The sequence below is a fragment of the Protopterus annectens genome, chromosome 8.part0 (genome assembly GCF_019279795.1).
Source record: "Protopterus annectens isolate FY-2018-M chromosome 8.part0, PAN1.0, whole genome shotgun sequence".
Classification (NCBI taxonomy): Eukaryota; Metazoa; Chordata; order Ceratodontiformes; family Protopteridae; genus Protopterus; species Protopterus annectens.
In genome coordinates, this window is record NC_056741.1 from 1,892,457,345 (window position 1) to 1,892,476,848 (window position 19,504).

Here is a 19,504-nt window from a genome sequence, read left to right on the forward strand (position 1 = left end):
GTACAAAACTAGGCTGCTTAGCTGTAACTCCCTTAATAGCTACAATTGGCTCATTCATAAAAAGTCAAAACTGTAGCTAAGACTTCTGGTGCCTGCATAGATCCTCAAACTGGTGTCCACCACCCTCAAGACTGACTAGCAAAAAAAAGTCTTCTCAAAGTTTAAGACAAAAAAAATCTTTTCTGCATTCTTAAACTCTGTGGTTACTTGTCACATACTCACCCTTCAGCCTTGACTATTGCAAATGTAGTATCGACATTAACTGAAAAAACACAATATCCTTAATAAAGCAATCCTGGTACTGTACTCACATATTGTCAGCACCTGCCAATAATGTCCCCTAACAGTGTGTTTGCCTGATGAAGGTGGCTCCTTTGCACTGCACCAGTTATGGCTGTAATAAGATTGTACAGTGATATGCACCATTAGTGTGTCAGACTGATCTGACTAGTGGCACTGAGTTATAGTAAAAGCAGAATGGAGTTGTAGAACTGAACAATATTATTAGCTTCTCCTGGAAATTTTTTTTGTGTGTGTGTGTGTGTGTGTGTGTGTGTGTGTGTGTGTGTGTGTGTGTGTGTGTGTGTCTGAAGGTAATAATTTTTTAGCTTTGTAAGCTATGACTTTAAAGCACAAAGCTCAGAGTGAGGTGGATGACTTATCATTGCAAAACTTACTGGGGTATGGCTGGTAAGGGTCAAAGACCAAGGCAACATTGTTCACTTATCCTCTTAAGGAGAGATATCTAAATTTTATAATTTTTACTTGGAAAAGAGGTGCATATCAAAGGACTGTGGGCCTGTCTCTAACAAGTAGTGTTAGAGTAGACAGCTGTTCAAACAGTGCCGATATGAAGAAAAACTTCTGCAAAAAAAAAATAAACCAATAGCTACAATTTTTGCAGCCTTTACTAAAATGCATATACTAATGCAAATTTTAAATAAGTCAGTGCAGGTATTCTATTTAACAATTAGCATTCTGAAGAAAATAGACTGACATACTGTATGTATTATTTAAAAGTATATTCGATGGGAGTGTAGAAACACTGATGGTTAACTATGCCTTTACATGAAAAGAGAAAGCAACTAACAAGATACAAGCCTGCATCTTTCAAATAATACAAGGAAATAAAGCAACAATCAAAACACTTTGTGTGGCAAAACTATTAAGATGCATAAGACAACAATCCAGGCCTATATATCAACATGGCTTACAGGATCAAAAAAGGGTGACAGTATTGTGCTTCTCTGGGGACAAGGAAGAAAAATAAGTACACTTACTCGCTCTTGAAACTCATGACAAACAAATTGTTGTCACTCATGAGCAGACAAGAACAGTTTTGTGTCTGCACGAGTTTGAGATGAGCTGGGGCAGGAGATGAGAACCTTAACAAATCTGCCAAAAAAAATGAAAGATAACAGACATTTACTAATTGGAGCACAGGCTAGCAGACATACATACAGCCAACTGCTTTGCTAAGAAGGCCTAATTTTCCACAAAGTCATCATCTTAAATGAAGTCTGCATATGAGTTGGAAGTGCTGTCTCATCCTAACTGCAACAACCTCTGCCTGGAGTCATCACTTTCAGGCAGCAATGTTCTGTCATAACTTCAGTCATCCTAATTACCCAGGAACCTCAGTACAGCAAAGGCACATTGCTCTATCACTGGAAATTCATCACGTGCCAGTCGCAAAGCAGTTACACAGTAGAATGGTATATGACCATAAAATAATATCTAATGTGGGTTGTTGCAGGTTAAATTAACACACTGAACCATAGAAAAATGGACTTGAAAATGATAAATGAAACATGATCAACTACTTATCTCAGCTACTTACAAGAGATTTGTGACAGATGTTTCAGAAAATGAAGTCCTGCTAGGCATGGATGGGAGAGAGAGTGTTGCACATGAAGAAACACGGCCACCCTAAGAAAACAAAAATGTACATATTTATTTTCCTGTTACTCTGATATTATTTTTTGTGTGTCTATAGCGATATTAAAAAATGATTTGATATAAAATTAAAAACTATTTACAGTCACTGAAATGTAGATTCTCATGTATTTGTAGTATAGGCTTGCCTTATTTTTGCTACTGAAAGGATTTTCTACAGATTGGTTATTTAATTATCAGTACCTTAAGATAGTATGATGTATTCTGTCAATGCATCATTTCCATTTAACAAGATATAAACAAATAGCTTGATATTTACTACTAAACAGTATTTTTATAAAGCAAATATAAAATAAAAAACAAAGATAAAGGCATAACCACAGAACTTAAGGACTTTTTATAACATGATCATGCTTAGAAAATGAATAACAGAGAAAGCAAACCATTTCAAGGGACTTTTTTCACCACATAGATTCATAGACTGTTATTAGGTTACTAGGCTAACAACCCAGAGGGCCTTTCTAAGCCTAGCCAAGTCTTCCCTTAAGAATATTGATGTCCTGTATCCAAATAGGACATTGAGGGCCAGGCATTTATAAGCTACTTCTGCCCAGAAGGGTACATCATCTTGTCATTTTGTACAGCCCAGTGATTCCTAACCTTTGTTAATACCAACATCCTAGAACAGTTGGTCCATTCTCCTACAAGGGGTACAAACATCATTGACCATGTACTTACGATCCAGCAAAAGTAAAAACCTTTAAGAACTATTAAGGCTAACCTCTCTCCACTAAGCAACACTTTGGATGAATTTCAAGCATCACAAACCTAGTAAGCACCATAGAATACACTGAGCTATTTACAAAATGTCTTTATAGCCATATTAATAGCTACATAGAGAGAGCTGTACCCACTCGTATTAAGAATAAGACAAGCCAACCTGGTGGAATCACAATATCAATTGGTTATACAACAAAAGAAAAATAATCTTGGCCAAGCATAGGGGCAACAAAGCCATACATACTTAAAACACCTTGACCAATCTAAACAGGCAGCTAAAAGGGTTAATTAATACTTCAATTGCTAAATTTGAAGAAAAAATAACTTTTCACGCAAAGGACAACCATTTTTATTTATTTATTTATTTATTTATTTATTTATATTTGTTGAACGGGAGTGTCCGACTGGACGTAGGTCCATTTTCAGTGGAGGCCCGGGGAGAAAAGCTCCACAGTTAAAATAAACAGACAGTAGTTACATTGGATTACATAGCGATTAACAATTTACATAGCAATTACTTACAACATATTTACAGATGAAGAACATAGTACATCAGTAGACAACTAGAATCTTTATCTGTGAAGTACATAACAGACATTAACAAATGTTACAACAGAAGTTCCTGCTGTATAATAAGTACTAGGCTTATGAGCATCTGAGCTTGCTATAATCAAGGTAGTTAGTGGAGTGGAAAGAAAGGTAGTGGTTGGATGGGGTGGGTGATATTAGAGTGGGAGTTGCAAGGGCATAGCCAGCATGTTTTTAGGTGCGCTTTTAGTAAAGTTTTGAAATGGGTGCATGATGGTACGGAGGTAATTGTGGGTGGGAGGGAGTTCCATAATTTGGCTATGGTGCAAGAGAATAGTGCTTCACCAGCAGAGTTATTGGCTTTAGTGATCTGCAAGTGATTTTTGTTGCTGTATCTTTGTGGTCTGGTGGTGCGATAAAGCTTACTACAACTATGTGCATAACCTCAGAGGAAATACACAACAATGTTTAGACATTATTGTAAATGACATCACCCACACTGAACTGGAAGCCATTGTCAACCTTCCAGCTGAGAGGTTCAGCTCAAATTTCTCCCCCTAATACTCCCCTTACAATCCAAGAGAAATACCACATATCATAATCCCCCCAACCATTATTAGCAATAGGTTATCAGTGCACTTTTCAAGGCCAAAAACACTGCATCGATGGCCCCCGATAACATTCAGGGATGTTTAATAAATGATATGAAACAAGACCTCTCTGGTCCACTTGAATCACTTTTCAACTGGAGCCTTCAGTCAGGTTTTGTGCCCGAGGAATAGAATATGGCTAAAGTCATTCTCCTGTACAAAGGAGGTCCACCCACTGATCCAGATAACTACAGGCCCATATGTCTTACCAGCCTCATATGTAAGGCCATGAAAAAAATCATCATGGACATGATAAATGAGGACATAGTTAACCTGCAAACTCTGGACCCATCACAGTTCAGCTTTGTTAAAGGAAGGTAATGCCTACTAAATCTGGTGGACTTTTTTGAGAGGATCGCCAAAGCACTGGATGAGGGTAAGACTGCGCACACAGTCTACCTTGACCTGGCCAAGGCTTTTCATACAATATCCCACTCAGGCATTATAGGCAAGCTCATTAATTTAGGCATAAACCCTTTTATCACCCACTGGATAGCCAACTGGCTCACTGATGAGACCCAGGAGGTCAAAATAGAAGAGGCCATCTCCACCAAGAAGCCAGTCACAAGTGGAGTCCCCAGGGCTCAGTACTGAGCCTGCTCCTTTTTGGTATTTATTTCTTTAAAATGGAAACAAATGCTGAAGATTTATGGCTGACTAAGTTTTCAGATGATTGCAAGCTGGCTTGGGGTTATCATTGGCTCCCCTGCAGCATTTTTCAAGAAGGTCTATCTCTGACTAACAAATTGTGCCAAAGCCATGGTATTAAACTCAATGCTAAGCAATGCATACTTGTACCCTTTGGGAAGTTAACCATCCTGGCTAATTACCATGTTGATAATACACTCCTAAGAGTTGATCCAGTGGTCAGGGATCTGGGTACTCACACAGACAGTACCCTTTCCTTTGACCAAAACATGGCCACAGTGGTGAGGAAATCCTTTTATGTTGCACAATTTATAAGTAAGAGCATGGCATCTAGGTCCAAAGAGGTCATTATTTCATAATACTCTGCCCTTATATGACCAATCATAGAGTACAATACTCCCTTTGATATGTACCTGGCTAGGCATATGCAGCAACAGAGCAATCTCAAAGGTTCCTTACAAAAAGAACACAAGGTATAACAAACCTGTCTTATGCAGGGCAACTTAAAGCCCTTTCCCTCTACTCAGTCTCCTATAGATTGCTGAAGGGTGATTTATGCCTGGCCTACAAGTCATCCGCAAACCTCACAGTTATGAATCTCCTACATATTCATAGGTCAAAGAGTACCAGAAATACAAGGTTTAGGGAACTAAATTTTGTCTGTGACTTAAACAGAACATGATGGAGAGACAATTATGTCTCCCACAGACTCCTCCTCCTATGAAACAGGCTTTTCATCCATGTGAAGCTGAGTTCATCTAGACAAGTGGATGGGGAATAGGATATTTACACCAGGCCTGGCAGCCTTATACTTGGAGAAAAGTAATATAGTTTGTCTTGTATTTGTTTCTGTATCTACTTCTGCTGGAATATATTAAGTGTTGGTATCCTGTGTTTTTTCAGTATTCTGAGGTTCAGTATTTTGAGTTTTCAGTCTTTTGAACTTTCAAGATTTTGGTCTCAGTCTTTTGAAATTCAAATTTTTGGGATTTTGAGCTTCTGAAGTGTGTGTGTGTGTGTGTGTGTGTGTGTGTGTGTGTGTGTGTGTGTGTGTGTGTGTGTGTGTGCGCGTGCGTGCGCACATGCGTGCGTGTGTGTGTGTGTGTGTGTGTGTGTGTGTGTGTGTGTTTATACAGGCCATATTCCCAATCACTATATTCTCCTAAAGGAAAGACTTAACTGAAACTGGGATCAGCCTAGACAGCATTCCCTGATTTAAAACTTCCTTACTGTCAGACACTTCAGAGTTAAAAATAGGATCCTACCAATCAGAATTTGCACGTACTATTTTCTCCATATTCATTAAACTTCTATGTAATCTTTCCTATATCCTCACTCATCTTCTACATGAATGACATGGTCATTTATTTATTCTTTTAAACAAGAAGCATCTTTATTAAATTATCACATTTGACACAGGTTATCATACCTTTATATAAATGAAAACACACCATATTGACATAATTTTAGTTGCAAACATACATCACAAACCATGTTGACATAATTGCAGTTGCAAACATTTTGCATAACTTATAATCCAGCCAGTCATTGTCAGGCAAACATTACATAGTTCATTCAAATCTGCCTACTTTTAAACGTCTTTCCTCCTCTGAAAGTATTGTTTCCACAGCTCCCATCTTTTACTATGCAATTTGCTCCTACCCTTTTCTAAATATCTCAGTTCCAGTTTGTATCTCTGTTACTATATTCACTACTAGTAAAGTTGGTTTAGACTTTGATTGCCATTTTCTAGTAATTGCTTTTTGGCAACCACCATAATTAGACTCAGTAAGGCCTTACTATTTATAGGCAATTCCGAGTCTGTATCATAGCTCAAAAAAATCATTTTCTTAATTGCACCGATTTGCTCACCTGGTATTTCTGACAGAGCAGTCTGCAGGGAATCTTTAAAGTTTCTGGTCCACTTGAATCCCAGAAAATATGTTCAGAAGTACCTCTTTCTTCCCAATCACAACTCCAACATCTGCTGTCTACCTGAGGAAAAATTCTTTTAAGTGTACTCGGCATGTAAAAATACCTATGTTAACATTTCCAAGCAAAGATCCTAAATCTTCTAGACTTTGTTGCACATTTGGGAGACATTCATATATCTCCCCATTGTTTTTTGTGGATTGCTTATCCAATCTCTCTTCCCAATCCTTTCTAACCTCCTCTGATTATTTCTTATAGTTATTATGCAATATTTTGTATGCTCTACTAATTACTCCTTTTTTTAACAGCAGCTCCTGTTCTAAATGTTCTAGATTCTACTAAAAACTGTACCAGTGCTGGTCTTTCACTTAGGATCCCCTTATTTCTTTCTCTTTGCCTATACTCTGATGTCAGTCCTTAATAGGGAAGGCAATCTCTGTCCTAAAGTGCAAATAAATTCTTGGCTCTTCCCATTCTATTACCTTTCCTTCTCTAATTATTTGCTGTTAATACCTCGGTTTTTTACCAGTTTTTACCAATAAATTCCACCCCCCTCTTGCTTATTGTCTGTATCCCTAATTGCAGTCATCCCTATTGGGAGACTCTCCTTTCTAAAGTCCTGTGTTGGCTTAGTTCTTAGAATGCTTCATGCTACTTTATCAATATAATATTCTGTATGGTTATTGTTATTCTCCTTAATGATCTGTATCCAAAATCCCAGCCTCTCCTTGTTTTTGGAGCTTCCCTCTGTTTCGTCATCATCCCTTTCCACTTTGAAGTATAGGTTTCTGTTTGTGTTATCTATAGCAGCCTTAACCGTGTAGCCCTGAAATACCCCTTCAAATCGGGTAATCACAAACTGCCTTGTTCAATTGAAAGAATCAGCTTATCCCACTTAACTCTTGCTGTCTTTCCCTCCTGGATAAAATCCTTCAGCTCTTTATTATTTGCTATCCACTTCACCTCTGGTTTAGTAAAAATATACCTGACCTGTGTATAAAACTAAAGGGGCTAGAAAGATTTTAAATGTTTGTATCTTGCTATCCATATCCATATAACAGAAATTCCAATTTCTCAGTTTTTGTATTATCTTTTGTTTAGTCTCTTCCCACATATCCTTCGCTACCACACCAGAATCCTTTTTAATCCATACTCCTAAGTACTTCATTTTATCATGCTCCCAAAAATATGGACATTGCTGGACCAATTCATGTGTGGATACATAATTTACAGCTATTGCCTTTGTTTTAGCATCATTAATTTTGTATCCCAAAAATATGAAAGTGCCTCAAAATGTTCCACAACACTGAAATGTTCTTTCATGGTTTTATCAGGTATAAAATAATACCATCTGCAAATAGAGCCAGCTTTTCTTGACTACCATATCAATTATATCCTTAAATTTCTGAGTCTCTTATTTTCTTTGCCAGTGGTTGTAATATAGTGCAAATAGAATGGGGGAAAGAGGACACCCTGCCTAGTTCCTCTGCTCAAACATAAAATATCAGAGAGAAACCCACCTACTTTAATTTTTACCTCTGATCACCTTATAATTTTATCAGGGAATGCAAATGCTTCCATTGTTATCAAATGTTTGCCTCCTTTCCACAAAACCACATTGATCCATGTCTATCAGTTCTGGAATCACCTTTGCCATTCTTTTAGCCATTATAGACATAAATGCTTTATAATCATGGTTTAGGATTGAATAAGCATTGATTGGGTCTTTACCCTCTTTTTCTGTTATAGCCACCACTGATTTCTTCCAGGAAGTTGGTGCTTTTCCTTCTCTTAAAAATACTGTTAAATCCAATCTTCTAGGTCTTTGTAAGTTTTTTCCCTCCTAGTTTCCAAATTTCCACAGGAATACCTTCTATTCCAGGAGACTTTCCTGTTGATTTGATATATATACATATATATATATATATATATATATATATATATATATATATATATATATATATATATATATATATATATATATATAATTTTTATCTCATCTCTTTCTACTATAAATATTATATCTACCTCTAACTTTGGCATATTTAATTTCTCCATAAACATTTCCATTTGTACTTTTTCTTGATTTCCATATTTCTCTGCTTTATACAGACTTCATAAAATTTCTGAAACACTCTTGTGGCAAGAGGTTTTAGTGTAGGACTGCCATGGTCCTGGGTTCAAATACAGCATATTCCTACACTTTAGGGTTGGGAGGTTGATATAATGATTAAGACAAAACAAAACAAAATTCACAGCAGCTTCCAAATAAAACTTGTAATCCACAAAATGAAGCAGCTTTTTAGGCAAAACAATAAAGCAGGATGACGTGCAGAGACAAAGACTTTGAAATGGAAAAAAGGTTACTAAGGAAAATGTTTAGGACGAGGAAATGCCCAGATGATATGATAGACAAAATTGAGACAGAAAGGAGACCAAATTACTTTAAGCCAATATTAGGATTACCAGTATTTGATACGGTAGGCCCAGTAAAAAAGACAAATGACAACTTTGGCAGGGCACTCATCTTGGAGTATAATGCTTGTGCAAAAATGGTAAGACAAACTATAGATAAGGAATGGAATACATTTTTAGCATTTACTGACTTAGAGAAACTAAAGAATGAAAAGCTAAGAGTAGTTTATAAGAATTCAAGTAATTTAAAACTTTTATTGGAAAATGGTACAAACCAAGAAGTTCAGAGACGGAGAAAAAGGAAGGGAACGTTTAAATGTGGACATTGTCAACAGTATGCATACATGAGCAATGCAGAAAGTGTGTATTTGGAAAGCAGGGGGATCACCCAGGAAGGCAAGGATTTTAATAATTGTGACTCCTTTGGGCTTGTATATTTAGCAAAATGTCAAACCTGTGAAGCATTCTATATAGGGAAGACAGAACGCAAGCTCAGGAGAAGGGTATACGAACATATATATGACCTAGAAACAAACAAACAGACGAATGCATTGTATAAACGCAAACAAAGCTGTGAAAATGCATACTATACATTTTTTGTGATAGAAAGGGTGGAAAAAAGTGGCAGCGGGGGTTTATGGGATGAATGTTTGGAATACAGAGAATTATGGTGGCAGATAAGTTTGTTGGCCAATAAGCCACCGGGTCTCAAAGAACGTATCTCCATAGCCCCATTATTAAAATTGAGAGCAGCAAAACTGTGATACGCATTTGCACTTTGTGAATTTTATCACGTTTTTACCCATGTTTTCCAATAGTTACAGTAGGTCTTTAAGCGTTTTTGTAGTTGTATTTTTATTGAAATGTTGGGTTTGTAATATGTTATGAACACAAGTGTTACACTCATTTATCAAAGGTATTGAACTTATTTTTCCCTTATTTTTCCTGTTTTTAACATTCTTTTAATTCAGTGAGGCTATACAATTTGCCTTTGGTTTACAATGCAATTTTTATAATACTTGTAATTTCATGATTCATCCACTAGATGGAGGATCAAGTTCATTTAAAGCAAATATTCAAGTTGGGAATTTTAACCATTGAGTCCTACTAAATGTGTTTCTAATAGTATTTTAACTTTATAATTTATTCTTTGTAGTCAAGCGTTTTAAGGATTTTTATTTAAAACATATTTTTATTTCTACATATTTATTCATCAAACATTGTAACATTAAATGTGTTTTAATTGTGGCAACACAGAGAGATGCAAGAAGAAAAGTTTTTGGTTTTAAACTAAATTAACCTTTCAATTAATTCATTAACCTAATCAATGTAATTCAATGAATGGTATAAAAGCACTAGTAGTTTGAACAGCCCACATCTGAGGAAGTGATTTTTAAAATGAAAACTTATGGTGGAGCGTTAATGTGCTGTGTTTCTGTGGAATAAAGTGAACTGAAGTGTACTGAGCCATCTGTGGGTTTTTTCACAATTTTCTAAGCTTGCCCTGCTCAGAGCTTTATTGTTTTGCCTGAAAAGCTGCTTCATTTTGTGGATAATGATTAAGATGTTTACCTTACAGACACAAGGTGCAGAGGTTGCTTCACACATGGGGTAATTAACTAGGTTTAAAATGGCCCACAAGAGCAGTTAGCATAGTACTAACCTATGAACCTATTTCTAGTATCTCTACAGCATAGTACTAACCTATGAACCTATTTCTAGTACCTCTACAGGATGTCTTGTTGTCTTCCTTGTTATAGGCTCCCTAAGCTTGGAGACAACCCTTTATACTTTTTGTTGCCTGAGTCATTGAGCTAAAAGTTTTTGTGCTATGGCATTATTATCATAAACAGTTGCCTAACAGCAGTCTTTCTGAATTTGTGTATATTATCAAGGCAATCCTTTATTTCCTGCTTAGCACTCTGCAATTGCTCCTCATCTTGTTATGTGAGATTCCCCCTATACTGTAATAGTTTAACATTTGTCAGTCCCTATAAATAATTCTCATTGCTTCTTAACCATATCTCTCTTTCATTTCCAACCTATTTTTAAACTCCACTTTAAATTTATCCCAGAGCTTAGGTATATTTTCAGAAGAAATGTCTGTCTTCTCTAATAACTCCCGAATAATTTCCCCTCCCATTTCCTTAAATTTCTCGTTTTTCAACAGATAGGTGGGAAAGCGCCAGTGTCTTGTTTTTATTTCATTACCCTGCATTTTTATTTTAGATATTATTAGTGCGTGATCTGAAATAGTTATTGTATCTGGATCAAAACTGTCAATTGAATCCCCGTTCTCCTGTCAAATGCAAGTTGTATTGAGTTCAGCTCAGCTTTTCTATCTTGGGGAATAATATGTAAATTCACTCCAAACTCCTGCTACTGAATTAACATCTTCTCTGCCAAATATTTTCATAAATGTCTTCAGAAATCTACCCTCCTTTGTTGTATTTTCCCTTCTGGTTACCCCAGACACATCTTCCCTTCTGCAAATCAAATTCCATTCCACAGCTATAAGTAATAGTCTCTGCTGAAAAGTGATTATTTCTTCCAGAATTTTCTTAAGCTCCATTATAGCAGTTTTAGGTGGAATATAAATACATACTACTGTAATCCCCTCCCTTGCCAGTAGCCAGTTAGTATTAAATATCAAGAATTATTATCTTTTTTTATCCTGTTCTATCACTATTGGAGTTCCTCTTGCAATTAATATAAGTACTTCTCTTTTTTTTGTCACAGGTATTCCACTGAATAACTGTCCTAAAAACCTTTCTTTATCAAATCCACATGTTGAGTTTGTTCCGAATGTGTGTCCTGCAGCATAGCTCTTTGCACTCTACATTTTAATATAGTTCAGTACTCTTTCTTTTTTGTATATATCCGTGAGACCATTAACATTTAAAGATAATATAGAAAGACTCATTATGTTGAAAAGATGTTATTCACACCTTTTATTTATAACTTTTTTTTGTTAAGTATTTAGTTCCAGCTTTTGTATTACATGCACACACTAATGTTTTGGCAGGTTGACATTCGATACAGTTGTTTTTTTTTTCATATCCATTTGAGCCTATGTCACATCTTACAAAACTTTTTGTTTTATTGAAAGCTCTCAAAAAAGCAAATACATCCCAATATACCCCCAAAGCTTATTAACTTAACATACAAAACAGCATACATCTTCAAATATTGAAGTTTTACCTTCCTAATAGGAACAATTGTCCCAAACTGACAGACATGGGTTAACCTAAAAGGAAGGTTATCCATGGTAAGATGCATGGTACAGCCTGTGTGTTTACATAGTGATGTCTGGTTTTGCCTTATCTTTATTGCTCTCCCAGAATGAGAAAACATTTGAATACTTTCAGAAAACATTATCTCCTAACCATTGAAAAAAAGCCATGAATAGAAAGAAGTATTCTACTTTTAGTGCTCTTTATCAGATTGTCTCCATTGAGACATGAGAACCAGATACAGGGTTGCTTCTACAAGTATTTATTAATTTGTTTGTTTACTTTCTCTTAAAATGTGTTACTAGATAAAGCCAAGAGCATTAGTCCAGTCATTCCCTTTTACAAGAATGAGAAAAAGCACATCATTTTTTCTTGTATCATACTCTTTTTTTCCCAAAAATCTTTATTAAATTTATACATATGACAAAGGAAATTTTACATTTATATAAATGAAAAAAAATATGAAATGATATCACTTTAGTTGCAAACTGTTTACATCACAGACACCATTGAAACAACCAGTCATTGTCAGTTAAGCATTATATGGCTCATTCAAATCCTGCCTCTTAAGGCTTGTTCTTGCTCTGCATGCATTGTTTCCACAATTCACATTTTTTTCCTATAGAGTTTGCTCCTTCCCTTTTCTAAAGATCCCAATTCCAGTTGTTTTATCTTTGTTACTATATTCACTACTTCTAGTAAAGTTGGTCTAGACTTTCATTTCCATTTTCTAGTAATTGCTTTTTGGCAGCCACCATAATTAGACCCAGAAAGGCTTTATTATGTCTAGGCATTTCTAATTCTGTAGCACAACTCAAAAAAATCATCTCCCTAATCAGTCCAATCTGCTCACCGAGCATCTCTGACAGAGTGGTCTGCAGGGAATCCCAAAAGTCTGCCAGCTCATTACACTCCCAAAAATATGTTCCCAGCTATCTGTTTCTTATCTATCACACCTCCAACATTTGCTATCCACTTGAGGAAAATTCTTTTGAGTGTATTTGGGGTATAAAAATACCTGTGTAAACACTTCCAGGCAAAGATCCTAAATCTTCTTGTATCATACTCTTTTGAACAGAAGTTTCTTTTCTTTATTTTCTTTCCCCTTTTTTTACATTGCTGTGCCTACAATTCTTAAAACTGAACAAGGAGAAAGAGAAAAGGAAAAACAGGGGTACCTGTTTACTTTACTTTTTGTGCAGGGTGGCTTGCCCCCCGCTTATACTTGGAGAAGAGTAATATGGTTTGTGTTTTATTTGTTTCTGTAGGTACTTGTGCTAGAATATAGTAAGTATTGGTATCCTGTGTGTTTTCAGTATTTTGAGTTTTCAGTATTTTGAACTTGTGAGATTTTGGTTGCAGGATTTTGGTCTTCAGGATTCTGTAGCGCTACTACATATATATATATATATATATATATATATATATATATACATATATATATATATATATATATATATATATATATATATATTCACACACACACACACACACACACACACACACATACATGTATGTATAGATATAAATATATGATGGGTCTACTTCAGACTGTCAAAGTGCCGGAACATCGAACTGCATATGGCTGAGACCATATGCATGAAACCTCGAAACCTTAAAACAAAAAAACTACACCCCCCCTGCACCTCCCACACCCCTTGCTACTTAAATATACCATCTCCAAGATTGCACTTACATTGAAGTGAATGAGAATTTTCCCCTACAGTGATCTCCATGCAAATCCCGGTGCTCCGCGATATATATGTATATATATATATATATATATATATATATATATATATATATATATATATACACACACACACACACACACACACACACACACACACACACACACACACACACGCACGCAAACTTACTTATTCTTAAAATCAGCACGTAGTATTTACAGGCAGTATCTCACCCAAGATAGCCTGATCTTGCTTAATTTCTGAGATCAGGCATATTCTGAATGGTATGGCCATCTGCAAATTTTCTTCAGATTTAATACTTAAATCTTCTTTTACAGCAGTGGAGGTATTAGCTTCTAGAGTAACTCACTATTATACAGCTTAGTCTCAGTAAGTGTGAGTATCAGCCACCACCTGAAATAACTCAATGACATCAGTTTTTTAATCAGGACAAATCTTAAAGGTCTATATAATGTGTTATATTTGTCTGGAATACAAGTGGTCTAACATATGCTGCTGCAGCTTCTTACCCATACGCCTAACACACAATGCATAACATTTAGAACAAGTGGTCCCATAAACCACACTCTCCCTCAAACAAGTATATAGGTTAGTGGCATTGCATGAAGTATCGGAGACCATCCATGTGCAACTGACAGTGGGCAAGACTGCTTTTCAGTTTATAGCATCCTACAGACCACCCTCTCAAAGTCAGGAATCCCACTCGGCTTTCCTGAAAACATTGGAGAAGATGAAGATCTCTCCGAACACTATTATATTGGGCGACTTCAACTACCAAACATAGACTGGGAGCATTACACAAGCCCTAGCACCTTAGCCCAAAGGTTCCTGGAATTTATAAACTCAAATGCTATGGAACAACTAGTCACCACTCCCATAAGAGGGGATAACATACTAGACCTGATCATTACCAACATGGGGACTCTATGCTCCATACCAGAAGTATATCCCTCATTGGTAAGATCAGACCATAAATTAATTTCACTGGATATCCACATCCCGACCCCACCCCCAGCCCAGCAAACCACAGTGAAAAACTTCTCAAAAGCGAACTTCCCACTTCTCAAAACCGAAGTGGAATCCTTCAAGGCCTCAGGGCCAGTGGAAACTACGGCCCAAACTGCAGAATCCTATATAAATGCATTCTATGGACATCTCCAGGAATGCATGGGTCATGCTATCCCAAACAAAATCAAGACCCAATCATCCAAAGGCAGGCATCCAGTCTGGTGGACCCCAGCCATAAATAAACTGTACAACAGAAGGAGGAAGCTACTACATGATAGAGCAAAATCCCTAAAAGGGAAGGCATCTCTGATCAGTACTAGCAAAAAATTACGATCCCTCATAAAATCCTCCAAGGCCAGCTTCGAGAGAAAAATTGCACAGGACACTAAGGACAATCATAAGGCTTTTTTCAGTTACGTTAGGAACCTGGGATGCAACTCCTAGACTTGTTCTGAGTTGATTCTAAATGACAAAAAATACACTGAACCCACAGACATCGCCAATATCCTGGCAGACAGGTTCAGTGCAAACTTCTCCACCCCTCCCCCCAAAAGAGCAAGTATCTATCCCGGCAGAGTGCAGCCTCCCAAACATCTCTGATGCTCAGGTGAAGACCGCCCTCTCCAAAGCAAAAAACACTGCTTCCATGGGACCAGATGGCATCCCGGGTTGCGTCCTACATAAACTCCAAGAAGAACTAATCCTTCAAGTAAATCTGCTGTACAATCTCAGCCTCACTACAGGATATGTGCCCAAAGAATGGCGTACAGCAACAGTGGTCCTACTCCACAAAGGTGGCACCTCTACGGACCCTGGAAACTATCGCCCCATAAGCCTGACTAGCCTAGTCTGCAAGGCTATGGAGAGGATCATCATGGAACTCATAAACAAAGACATTGGGGACCTACAGACACTAGATCCTACCCAATTTGGCTTCGTCAAGGGCAGATCCTGCCTTTTGAACCTGGTCGACTTCTTCGAAACAGTCACGAAGGCCATAGATGAAGGGAAGGCAGTCCACACAGCCTATCTGGACCGCGCAAAGGCATTTGACACAATACCCCACTCGGGCATCATAGATAAGCTATCCAGCCTAAATATAAACCCCTATGTCACAAGATGGGTTGCAAATTGGCTCAAAGACAGAACCCACAGAGTCAGAGTTGCTGGAGCCATGTCAGACTCAAAACCGGTCACAAGTGGTGTCCCACAAGGTTCTGTCCTGGGACCTCTCTTGTTCGGTATTTACTTTTCTGAGGTACAGGCCAACGTGGGAGGACTATGGCTCACCAAGTTCGCAGATGACTGCAAACTGGGCGCCATAATCGACTCTCCAGCTGACACAAACATCCTTCAAAAAGGTCTCACAGAGACGGATAACTGGTGCCAGAGCCATGGTCTAAAGCTAAATGCCAAAAGTGTATAGTCATACCCTTTGGCAAAACAATGTGCCCACAAATTACCACATAGGTGGTAACCCATTAAGTACAGAGAAAGTAATTAGGGATCTGGGGACCCAAGTTGATAGCAATCTCTCCTTTGACAACCACATTGCCAAAGTGGTTAGAAAGACCTTCTACATAGCCCACCTCATCATGAAAGGATTCACATCTAGATCAAGAGAGGTAATCGTGCCCCTTTATTCATCCCTCATCAGGCCCATCATAGAATACAATGCCCCCTTTGGGATGTACCTTACTCGACACCTGCAGCATTTAGAAAGACCCCAAAAGTACCTCACCAAGAGGATCAAGGGACTCAAACAGATGCCATATGCTGCTTGGTTAAAAAAAACTCCAGCTCTACTCAGTTGCATACCGCCTACTTTGAGGCAATCTATGCCTGACATATAAAGCTATGTCCAACCCAGAATTAATGGACATGCTCCACCTCAATAAATCTAAATCCCTTAGAGCCACGTGCTCGAGGGACTTGAACCTCAGCACAGAAATAAATAGAACATGCTGGAGGGATAGATTCATAACCCAGAGGCTCCTGGAATAGAATTCCAATTCATGTTAGGCAGAGCACCTCACTGACTCTCTTCAAGAAGAATCTTGATGAGTGGATGGGAGATCGTAGGTTTGTCCCGGGGATTACTTCCATGTCACTATTAGACAGAGGCACAGTAAACTAAACTTTAAAAAGGGCACAGTATACTCAAATCAAGGGGTGGCGTAAGCCAAACACAATCGGGCTAGGCTTATAAATGCCCCAGGTCAGATAGCCTAGTATGAACCTATGAACCTATATCATTCATTGTTATCAAATACCGTTTGTTTTCATCTGCATTTACATGGAATTATAACAAAAAATCTATATGCTTCACAGAAACAAGAAGGTGGGTACATTTTGTATTAGTAGTTTAAATACTAGTGTCATCCATCATAGTATATCTTACCTGTCTTGAAGAGGGACTGCAGTTTGTCATTTTTAATGTGGACAAAACATTTTTTCACTATCAGCTTTTTTAACCTATTCATGTCTCATCTTGTTGTCTCTGATTGGGGTAACTCAGTACAGTAAAGATCAGGTGAATATCTGATTCAGTGCCCAAATGCCCCACCTCTCCTCATCCTACCATTCCCACCAAACATCTCTCTCTGTATTCCATGAATATCAGAAGTACTGTCAACAAAGTCAGTGAATTCCGTGCCTGGATGTCCCATCACTCTCCAGATCATAAATGTAGATCAATATGTATGTATACCTTTAAGAAGCTTTGTAGGGGCTTGCATAAGTGTATAAATACTGAGCACGTGTGTGCCTGACTGCCATTTTGTAGTAAGCTGTTGAAATGTAAGCATGCCTGTCGGTGTAGTCTGTCAATCCGTTCATTTATATTTTGCACTGCTGCTATCCATCCTGATGTGTTTCTGTGTAATAAGGCATATAAATGAACTACCCCGCCTGTTTGTCTTTAATGAGAAACTAGACGAGTGACATGGTGTCAGAAAGGGATCCAGAAATCCAGATTCTAGACCGAGAAGGCACTCAGTTAAAGGTTGAAGAATATAGAGGAGTGGATCATCCCCACTGCACATTTAATTCGCAAAAAAAGATCAGAAACGTATTTCAGGTATCAAAGCTTACTTAAATGATTTCTTATTCACAAAATATAAAATGAAGCACTCAGAAAACTCTAAATAAATTTCTAATTAAACAAAATGTCTGAAACTGCAACATATTGAGAAAAAATATTTGAATAAGTACAGAAAATGTTTGAAATAAAGTTTGAATCACATAAAATGAATAAAATAAGGATAAGGGAAATGACTGCATTGTTTTTTTTTTTTGAAGTAGCTCATAGCATGTACTTTTTTGCATTAATTAAAGCTATACAAGATATCCAAAGTATACAAAATGTCCCCAAGTTTGTGTGGTATTACAGTGCAGTTATTTCACAAAATACAACCATTTCAAAGCATATTTCACAAAGTACAATATTTCAGAGTTTATTGTGCATTTGAATGTTATCACAAGTACTGGCTATGTGTACATGTTTGTACATAATTACAAGGGGGCCTGGACTGCATTGTGTTTTACTATAATTTGTTGGCATGGCTGAAGGATTTTGTAGACCAGCTCCACTTGTCTTTGATAATAATATTGCAGAGAATTGGAGAGTGTTTGAGCAAGAATGCGATATTTTCATACAAGCTGCATTTTCTGATAAGGATGGCCACACAAAGGTATTTATTCTGCTTAATTTGGCTGGTTCAGAAGCCATAGAAAGGGAACGTTCATTTGTTATGCACCTGCTGTGTTTTTGCAGGATGGGGGAAAACTGTCATATAGTGGTACCGACTGAGTCAAGGGAAGAACCTGAGTGCTTAAAATGTAAATTTAAAAAAATGTGTAACCCCCAAACAAATATTACAACGGAAAGGCACTTATTTTACACAAGAGATGAAAAATCTGGGGAAACTTTTGCAGCATATATAAGTGATTTGAGAAACAAGACTAAAATGTGCAGATTTGGTGATATAAGGGATGAATTGATAAATGACAGATGTGTGTGGTATTAAAGATGATGATGTGAGAAAGATTTTGCTTCATAACAATGATTTAACTTTGAATAAGGCCATTGAGATTTGTCAGATATACAAGCTTACAGAAAAGCAAACAAATATCTTTGCAAATGAGAAGTGCATGCTTCCAGTATCTTCTAGTGTTCATGTTGACAATATGTAGCACGGGTTAAAAGCAACAGGCCCAAGCACATGGCAGCAACTGTTAACCCTGTAACAGCCACTGGGAAACCCCATAGCTTTCTAACAAGTTCCAAGGTGCACTCTGGAAATCTCACAGTCTCAGTGAAGCACAAGAGTGAGTCAGCAAACTCAAAGCATATACCCTCATCCAGTTTCACAGTTAACTGTTGTAATTATGGTGCAAATTATGGGCCCAAAAGAGAAATGTGCTTAGCTTTAGGTCAGCAGTGCCACAAATGCAATAAGTGGAATCATTTCAAAAGGTTTTGTAAATCAAACAAGGGGCATTCTTTTATTAAAAGAGAACATTCAAAGAGACAAGTTGTGACCCTACTTTTTATGTTGATGGTGTGTCAGTGCTTAATGAGACAGTCAATGGAGTACATTTATGGGCAAAGAATTAAGTATTTCTTACTGTTCGGATAAATGGGAAACCCATAGAGCTCAAAGTTGAAAGAAGTTCAAAGTGCAATGTTATGTCAACAGAA

At 37.3% G+C, this 19,504-nt stretch overlaps 1 protein-coding gene across 1 annotated transcript in view; it reads right to left on the reverse strand.

Annotated features, from left to right (window-relative positions):
- The window catches only part of SLC9A5 (solute carrier family 9 member A5), a 2,700,532-nt gene that overhangs the window by 443,777 nt on the left and 2,237,251 nt on the right, over positions 1-19,504 (reverse strand). The window contains exon 11 of the mRNA XM_044081386.1: positions 1,841-1,929. Coding sequence (XP_043937321.1) covers positions 1,841-1,929 — 89 coding nt within the window. The remainder of the gene's footprint in view (positions 1-1,840; positions 1,930-19,504) is intronic.